We start from the raw sequence: 9595 nt of genomic DNA, 5'->3' as shown, positions 1-9595 counted from the left end.
ATACAGTTTGTTTTTTGAATCATAGGATTGCTCATTTTATTTGAAGGTGGGCATTAGTATTTAGAAGGCTTAAACAAAAGGCTTAAGTTACTGGCTCTAGGAAATAGTCTAGTGAAAGGAAATACTTACGGCGCTAATGAAAGTCAGTCCATTAGGAAGTATTTCCAAGTCTTCAGAGCCAGTTTCTGCCAGAAAAGAGAATAGCACAGATTGTTTCACACTATTGCAGGAAGCTAGTGGTCCTTTTCTTTATCACTCCTAACTTGAAAATGGGGCTACATATTTAGTTCTCTTTGATAGGTTCAGAATAGTTATTTTTTTCATTTATTTATTCAAATTGACTAAGGTGATTATACAAAAATTAAAAGACATTAATATTATTAAGTGTAATTAAAATTTACATTTAATATATTTGTTTTAAATTTATGGACTAAAACTTTTTCCTCAGGGTATGAAATCTCTTCTATAAAGTTCACGAAAATTCACAAAATGTACAAAAGGTATGATAATTTGAAAATAGCTTGCTGTTTTTTTTAAAACACACAGAATCAGCTACCAATATATATTGATACTTAATAGTTCTAAATCAAACAAACTCTTTTAAAACCATATTAGAAATATAAGCAAACTCCAAACCTTTCTGTTAAAATGGAGATACATTTCATATGCAGAGTAAGCATTTACTATTAATTATAAACATCAGTAAAAATGTCACAAAGTTAGTTATACTTTAAGTATGTGTAAATTTTTTAAATTTCAGTCAGTCTAGAGACAAATGAGATTTTTTATTTTTGTATTGATATGCTTAGTGGAGATTTGTTTTTCAAATATCCAGTGATATTTTATATCAATACCATATTTGTTTTCTAGAAAAAAATTACACTATAAGATACCTAGCCAAGCTTTTCGATGCTAATGAATAAGGCGCCTAGTCTAGCCTCTTTAACCTTAGACAACTGAGAAAAATAATTCTAAAAAAAAAAAATTAAGACATATCAAAAGCATGGATTTTAAGCAAGTTGTCTTCAAATAACAAAGCTGGTTGGTTGAAATCAGATGGGAATTAGAGTCCTGTGATAGTCCCTGGTTGCCTACCAGCTGCTATTCCCCTGCCCTTTTATCTTACCTGACAAGGCCTGCCTCCCACAATGGAGGCCCAATAATTACTTTTCCCAGCTTCCTTTGCAGCTAGGGCACCAGCCTGTTGTCTAGCTCTGATTAATGAAATCTAAGGGGAAATCTGCTGAGAGCTTCTGGGAAAAATTTTCCTCCCTGATATTAAAAGAAAGATGCATGAGGAGCAGCTTTGTGGTCATTGCAAACACGTGTCAGGGCATTTAAAAATTTTGCCCTTTACTCACTGCTTTTTCTCCCTCTTCTGCCTTTCCTCTGCCATCTCCTCAAGTTATATCACCATAAAAATCAAATTGTTTTATTGTTTGTCCTAAAATGACCATTAATATCTTGGTAATTAAAATAACCTATTAATATCTTGGTAATATGTTGATAAAGTCAAAAGTCAAGTAGTTTATTTAAAATTAGCTACTGACTTAATAATACTCTTCTGGTTCATAGTTTTATTTTTGAACAAAATTAAACAGGTGTATTAATCAAGTAAATAGCAACATAATACTGCAAATTCAAATGAAATACTTCCTCCCCTCACATACTTACCTATTCCTTTCACTAATTTACAGTTAGGAGGTTGGACTGGTTCTACTTCTCGGAAAGCATTAAGTCGTGCTCTAGGGAGAAAAAAGGAACCAAACACACATAGAACCACTCAGAAATTATGATTAAGTTGTAAAGGTAAGTAGCCAGTAAAGTTCTCCTTCAATGTACTTTGCCTGTGTTTCAACCCCAGGGTTAGTGGTCCCTTGGATTCTATCAGCCAAAGCCAAAGCCAGACATGTGGGGCCTCTAGGCACATTTAGTATTTGTTTAGCAGAGGTGGATAGATACACAAAGAAGATACACAATGTCCTCTCCAGGCCTCTGTGCACTTTGGCAGGAACAGGAACTATTTCATCAGCTGTGTAAGGAGTCCTGTGTGGGAATTTGGGTTAAATAGCCACATGGTTCCAATTTATTCCATTGATGTTTTAGGGCTGCTGACAGATGGGTCTCCTGCCCATCTGCCCAGTCTGACTCCGAAGCTTGGACTGTGTATCTGCTTTCCACTGTGTTACTTAAAAAATGCAGGTGTGCTTAAAAGGATTTATAACTTCAGAAAATCATACCCAAGGCCAGCATTTAAAAAGGCATTTCACACAAACACACCCAAAAGCAACTTAATAACCTGAGTGCATAAGCATCGAGGGGAACATTTGAGTGAAGGACAAAGGAAAAAAGAACAGATGTGAGATGGGAGTGCCAGCAGGCTGTCTGAGCAGAGCAGAGCTATTGATGAGGCATTAGAAAGAAATGGACCACAACATTAGGACAGCCAAGAGATTTAAACGATAAACATTTTTTGATAACTAATGATACAATATAATATATTGTCATAGGCATAGTAAGCGGTAACAATTATCCAAGAATCCCTGCAAATCTTATTTGGCTAAAGATGGACAAGCTGATAAATTCTTAACTTGCCTTACTGATAATTTAGTCTCACAGAAAGAGGAGGATAGGCTAGAAGTGAATGGGCGCTTTGGATAAAATTCTTAGCAACATGGTACAAAATGACAGGAATTTGGGGGCAATTGGTCTTTTGTCATTCACTCAGAAAAAAAAATGTAGCTTGTTCCTATTACCATGCCATTGGCTATCAATTCTGCCTTCTAAGAGGCTCTGACCTAAAAGTCTAAGACCGGGGTCCAGTAATTTGTTTTGTTAAAGCACCACAGTTCATCCTGATGGACAACCAGGATAGAGAACCACCAGTCTGGGTGCCAGAGATCCAGCAATGAGAAAGGCCTAGCCTCCAAAGAGCTGGTAGTTCCCTGAATGACAGACATGAACTTAGAAAGCAGGCTTCAAAGGAAGATTGGGGTCTGCCTTTCTCAGGTCATGACCTGAGAAATGAAAAGGTATTTCAGAAATAGAAATCTGACATATAATCCCCAAAATTCACAATAAAAAAATAAAAAGGAAAGTGATGGAGCAGTGGCTTGAAAATTTGCAGACAGAGACCCACATTAGGAAAAGCATTTTACATTTCAGTAGACACACACAGCACACACATTCACTCACCACACACATCCGAATTAAGGTTCACAAAAGAATATGGACACTAATACGTGTGCTGCATCCTTAACTTTTCTTTTTAATTCTATTTCATTTATTTTAAATGCTGGTCATGATCTATTACATGGATTTTGTGATGCACCATTTTTAAGTAATTCTTTTTTTTAGCTGAGCCATCCTGCCACCGGTTAGCAGCTCAGTGGCTGCTCAGCTCGGGCCGGGACTCAAACTGCTGTTACTTAGAGCTCAAACTCTTGAGCGAACTCTTAACCAACTGAGCCACTCGGCCGGCCCCTGTGACACACCATTTTTAAAAATGCTGGTCTAGAGAAAACTCAGTGAATATTTATACAGTGCCCCCCCACACACACACAGAACTCAAAGGACTGACTGGTACAAGATGTAAAGGGTGAATGGATAATCAAGGACAAGACAAAGAATGGCATAAAGAAGAGAGTAAAGGTGTTGGATTGCTGAATGGGTCAACATTTGCCAAAGATAGCCTAATTAGCTTTCCTTAGAGTCAAAACCACAGGAGAATAAGCATGCTGCCAGGCTTGCAACATTCTTTTAATGTGATGGATTCACAGAGAGCAGAGAAAAGCAGAACTACTTAGCCCCTAGGTTAATTCAGGCTTCTCTCTCATGGAAGATAATCTCTAACCTACAAAATAGAATGATCACAGTTAAAAGGAGTCCAGGGTGGAAAGGAGGCATTAACTCAGCACTAAGTTGCTTTGAGTTCAAATTTGTGGCCAAAACAAGCATATTTCAACAGGATAATCATTGTTACTACAGTTCAGTTGCTGTATATACCCTCATTCAATCCACAAACACCTCTCTGAGGTATTACTGTCCCTATTTTACAGGTGACTAAGATTAAGTGGTGTCCCAAGGCCACAAAGTGATGAAGTGGCTGAGCTAGGATTGGAACTCAAGTCTGAATGCAAAGCTTGCATTCAGTCCTCTACCCAAGCAAAATTTACAGAGGGCACTGCTGAAAAGCTGGAGGAAGCACCAGAAGACAATTCCACCTGTGTTACTATAATCCTTCTGACATGTTTCTATCTTGTTCTCAAGTATTAGGAAATATCTTGTCCAGGGCCTGATTAAGTCCAAATGTTCCAGGTCTAAGGGATAAAGTGCAATGTCTGAGATGGGTCTCTGATTCATAAGCCTCTGAACTCTGGCTGAAAATCACATACTCCCTACTGTGAATTATTCTTTGCAAATATGTGCTTGCTCATTACAAAAGAAAGTGAGAGTCTCTAGCTATGCATTAAGAAATCCATTCTGGAACTTTCCTTGAGGCCAGACTCACCCTTATCAGTCTACTTTCTGCCACTGCACACTCCTCATTCATTCAATGCTCCCTATTGGTGCCTCCTATGTGCCAAGCCCTGTGCTAAGGGCTCTCACACAGACTTCTTCATCTAATCTCCTTAGTCACTTCTGAGGCTGGGATCAATATTTTATCTGTTTTGTAAGTAAGAAAACTGAGGCACGGAGAAGCCAAGTAGTTTGCCTGTGGACACTTATTTAAAAGGGTATAATTGAGATTTGAAATTAGGTGTCATGATGCCAAGGACCCTTTTTTCTGTATCGCTTTCACACTTCTTTTCATTTGCTCATGCTTTTCCCTCTACCTAGAATGCCCTTTACCTCCTAAGCCACTGGAAAGACTCCTACTCATGACATTCTGTAGTTCCACCTTCATTTATCCTCCTGAACCTTCTACACACACATCTATCAAGTCTCTTACCACATGTCTTACAGTTATCAGTTTTTGGTCTTGTTCCTCACAGTAAATTCTGAAATCTTTGAGTGCATCCTGCATCCTATTCATCCCTGTGACTCCCAGCATCAACACAGCGCTCATGGAGAGAAGGTGTTTACTGAATTGTTTCATGGCACTAGTAAGCCAGTGCATCAGATGGAGGATATGGTGTTGGTTGCGTTGAGAGGGAAGGCTGGAGAGTCGTTTGTCCTTAGTCTAAGGTCACAATGAGGTAGTACCATAATACATACTTAAGTATCACTTATTATGAGGATGATCAGTGGATTTTTGACACAGCAGATGGCAATAATAAAAGCTAACATTTATAGATCACCTTTCATGTGCCAGATTTTATACATACCCTACTGTGACATATATTATTATCCTATAATTTTCAGGTGGAGAAACAACTCAGAATGGTAAAATGACTTGAAGATTATAGAAATGAGATCTAACCCAGGTGGGCTGGAATCTACCACTGCTCTCTACCCACTAGAGTGTGTTGTCTAGCGTGGGCACGGAGGTGGCAGAAATGCACTGAGAGGCCTAAGGCTAGCGTTGTGGTTTCCTTCTAATGAAGTGGGCTCATGCATCAAGATGGGCAATTTAGGGATGCTGAAGGTGCCACAGAGACACAGGGCTGCAACAGGGAGCTGCTCGCTCCCACGGGGTGCTGTTGATACCATAGTCCATTCCCCAGACATGCACAGTGCACACCTGCAAGGCCACGGGCAACTGACTACAAAAATGGGTGGAGAGGCTATTGATCCAGGGGAGCCCTCTCAGTTCCTCCCTCTGTGTTGCTATCACCTCGGAAGCATCAGAAAATGTCTCAAGACACCCCTGGACCCTTCCACAAGCTCCCTCCAACCCAGGCCAATGTAACTTCTTGTGAACCTGCCCCCCTCTGGAGATCTGGCTTGCCCCTGACACAGCTTCGGGGCGTAACCTCTGCCCCTCTCTCCATTGGGCAGATTCATGATCTTCTCTGGGACTCAGGCCTTAGCTCTAAAGTGGGGATAAAGTTACTTTACTGATCCTCCAGGATGTTTGATCTGGCTCTAACATGGGTGATGCAAGTGTTGAATGTCCTTTAGAGAAGTGCATACGAATCTCCTGGGGAGCTTGTTAAATAATGTTGATTCTAATTCAATAGTGTGGCGTGGGGCCTAAGCTTCTGCAAGTCCAGCAAGTTCCCAGGTGATGCTCATGCATCTGATGCTCATGCATGTGGTCATAGCCCCTTTGAGTAGAGGGCCTTTAGGGCCTTATGGACAGCAGGTGCAAGTTCCCTTTCTTCCCCTGTCTGGGCTGCTTCAGAAGGCTCTGCACCCATCCTCCATTGCCTAAACCACCCATTCCCTCAGCCCTGCCTTGTTCCTATGCCTGCTCTTCTTTCTGTTCTAAAACAGTTCTCTTTCCATTCTAAAACCAGAGGTCCATCCCATTTGCATTTTCCGTTTCGCTTCTCAGTCACCTGATTATAACCAGAAGTTCAAGACTGAGGCTCTCTCTCTCTCCATTTGATGGATCTAGGTGCTGAATGTAACTCCAGGTCTTCCCATGGGGCTAAGTGTCTCCTGCAGACACCCCATACACACTGGGAAACCACAGGCAATGCCAACAAAGGGATTCGCAGAACTGACATGTGTTCAACTATGACCACAGTGTGCTTTGGTCCTTCTCAGGAAAATCAGGATCAGGCTTGGGGCCCAGAAACCATTTGCCCTTGACAATTTCTTTGTTTCTATATATGAGCTTCCCCTGTTGCCCAAGATCAGGATCCAACTTCTTAGGGTTGAAATCTAAGTCTTGGTGCAGGTCTGTGGTATAGAAGAATATCCCTTCTCAAACTATGCCAGAGAGTTATGCACGATATTCATGGATGGCACCATAAAAGGGAGTGGAGGTCATGGGCAAATAAGTCTCTGAAATGATTACTTAAACAAAGAAAAAGCATGTTTTTTACTGAAGGACTTTTCAAAATTTCAATATACCAGAGTGCATTGCCAATCTCTAGAAGGCTGTAATAGACAACGTTTCCCAAATTTATTTGTCCGAGGAACCCATTTTTTGTGGAGCAAGTCTTGAGACTCATGTTCCATGGAACAAACTTGGGGAAATAGTGATGTTGAATAAAATCAGCTAAGACCTTCTATCGAGAGAGAAACCTTTTAGGTCAAGGGAGGTACAGCTATACTTTTACACAAAAGTGTATACAAGATGTTTGCGGTCTCCATTCTTAAATTAAAGAAGGTAAACCAGCAGGTAGACCTTCACTCCTTCCTGGCAAATCTGTAATTCTGTGGAACATATCTCAGAGTGGGGCACCTGGGAGAAGATGGGTAGAACAAACCCAGGTGCAGATGGAAATGGAGAATCCAAAGCAGAAAACCTAAATGGGGTGTGTTAGACGATTTCATTTCATCTCATTTCTCTTCACTGCAGGATGGTACCACAACCACACATATGGTGGTGCAAACTATATATATATATATATATATATATATACACCTTTGGCAGCAAATAGTACCATGATTAATAAAAATCCACAAACTGTAATTTTCACATCATTTAAAACCCCAACTCACAATTTCTTACTTTTTTCTAAGTTTGTGATTCCAAAAATAACCAACAATTAGAAGAAAGAAAAAAACAAAACCATAGTTCAGAAAAACCTATTCTGAACGTAAGCTTCTAATCAGTCCATAGGGTTATATAATTTTTTAAAAATCCAAAGTGTTCATTTTGGTATTTAGTAATGTTTTACTTCAAAGTAAATAACGAGGTACTATTGACTAAATCTTAGGGGTTAGTTGATTTCTAGACTTTGAACCCCTGTAAAAACTTACCACAAAATGACTGATGCATTCTTTTTTAAATTATTTTTTTTCAATTACAGTTCACATTCAATATTACTATATATTAATTTCAGGAGTACAGCATAGTGGTTAGACATTTATATAATCTATTGCAGTGGTCCCCCCAATCAGTCTAGCACCCACCTGGCACTATACATAGTTGTTGCAACATTATTGACTATATTCTCTATGCTGTACTTGACTATTTTGTAACTACCAATTTGTTAATACTATTTCTTAATCCTTCACTTTTTTCAGCCGGTCCCCCACCCCCATCTAGTAAGCATCAATTTGTTCTCTGTAACTCTGAGTCTACTTCTGGTTTTTGTTTATTTTGTTTTTTAGAGTCCACATACAAGTGAGATCATATGGTGCTTGTCTTTCTCTGTCTGAATTATTTCACTAGCATAATATCCTCTAAGTCCATCCATGTTGTCGCAAATGGTAATATTTCCTTTTTTTTATGGCTGAGTAACAACTGATACATTCTTTACCCCCTCCCCTTTGTGTAGTATCTAACAGTATATAAAATACTTTTGGAAAGCAGGGCACTAGCATTCATTGAATAGTTACTATGTCCCAGACACTGTGTTAGTTGCTTCCTATAAAGTACGTATCAGCATTTTAGTTAGTTAGTTAGAGAGATAGGGGTGGGGGGTGGGGGGAGAATATGAGAGAAGGAGAACCCAGGACATCAAATGCCAGCTCCAGGGTTCTTCCCGGGCCCAGGTCCCCAGTGGAGCACGCAGGCCAGAACAGCGCATATTCGATCCCACCTGCTCTGCTCCACTCGATAGGTTTCTGTCTCTCTCGTTGAAGCCTCAAATTGAGAATCTCTAAGCAAGGAAGGTTTGCGCCATGGCCAGGCAGCCACAGAGGGGGGCTCCTTTCCGTAATTCACACACTATCAAGGCGTCCCCCAGTCCAGTTATCTGTTCTGAAGACTGGTTGAGTAGTGAATCTGTAGCCAAGGAACACGGATCTTTATGAAAAATTAATTCGTGTATGCCAACAATGTGGTCAGTCACACTGACAACTGTCTCTGGCTGGGGCGCTCAGACGGTGAGCAAGAAGGTTTTTAGGTGGCAGGCACGAGGAAGTTGGATAAATATTTATGAGAAGCTCTGTGGGATGCGCATCCACCACTTCCCTGCTGACTTTCTGTGAAGATCCTGGACCCCACTTTGAGATGTGTGGGGGTGGGGGTGGGGGTGGGATGTCCTGGGTCTGACGTGGGTGGGGAGGACAAAGGCTGCAGCCCTCACCACAACCCAACTTACTCGTAAGTAGACTGGTAATCTTTCAAGAGTGTCAGCCCCAGCCCGAAGAGGGTGAGCAGCGCTGCCTTCGCCATGGCCTCGGACAGAGAGCGATGGATGGACTGACGCACCCGCCGCGGGGAGACCCTGCTTGCCTGCCTGCAACCGGAGCTGTGCGGAGCGCAAATTAGACCGCCCCGCTCCGCCCCGCCCTCCCGACCGCGACTCACGGGCTGACCTGGCTCACCCACGGCGGGGGCTCCGGGTCAGCGCCTGCCTACCTCCAAGAATTGCGTGCTCCCTGGGACTTTAAAACGAGGAAACCAAGGAAAGCTGCCTAGACGAGGAAAGACGGGGAGACAAGCAGGTGGGAGCAAATTGGAGAGACGCGGACAAGGAGAGCCAAGCTTTGATGAGCTCTCACGTTGTGCCAACAAGGTCCTCATCCTTGTGGCTCAGTGGGGTTCAGTAACTTGATCACCATAACTCAGCCAGAAAGGGAACGGAAA

The 9595-nt window shown here is 41.5% G+C and overlaps 1 protein-coding gene across 1 annotated transcript in view; it reads right to left on the bottom strand.

Moving 5' to 3' along the window:
* PON1 (paraoxonase 1) overlaps nucleotides 1–9277 on the bottom strand; it is a 25603-nt gene extending 16326 nt beyond the window's left edge. The window contains exons 1-3 of the mRNA XM_019662073.1: nucleotides 9108–9277; nucleotides 1675–1745; nucleotides 126–185 (exon numbers count right to left, since the gene is read on the bottom strand). Of these exons, the coding sequence (XP_019517618.1) occupies nucleotides 126–185; nucleotides 1675–1745; nucleotides 9108–9181 (205 nt within the window). The 5' untranslated portion in view covers nucleotides 9182–9277. The remainder of the gene's footprint in view (nucleotides 1–125; nucleotides 186–1674; nucleotides 1746–9107) is intronic.
* Between the last annotated feature and the right edge of the window lie 318 nt (nucleotides 9278–9595).

This window comes from Hipposideros armiger, unplaced genomic scaffold, assembly GCF_001890085.2.
Source record: "Hipposideros armiger isolate ML-2016 unplaced genomic scaffold, ASM189008v1 scaffold_365, whole genome shotgun sequence".
NCBI lineage: Eukaryota > Metazoa > Chordata > Mammalia > Chiroptera > Hipposideridae > Hipposideros > Hipposideros armiger.
Note: the sequence above shows the minus strand (reverse complement) of the source record. Positions and strands in the feature narration are given on the sequence as shown.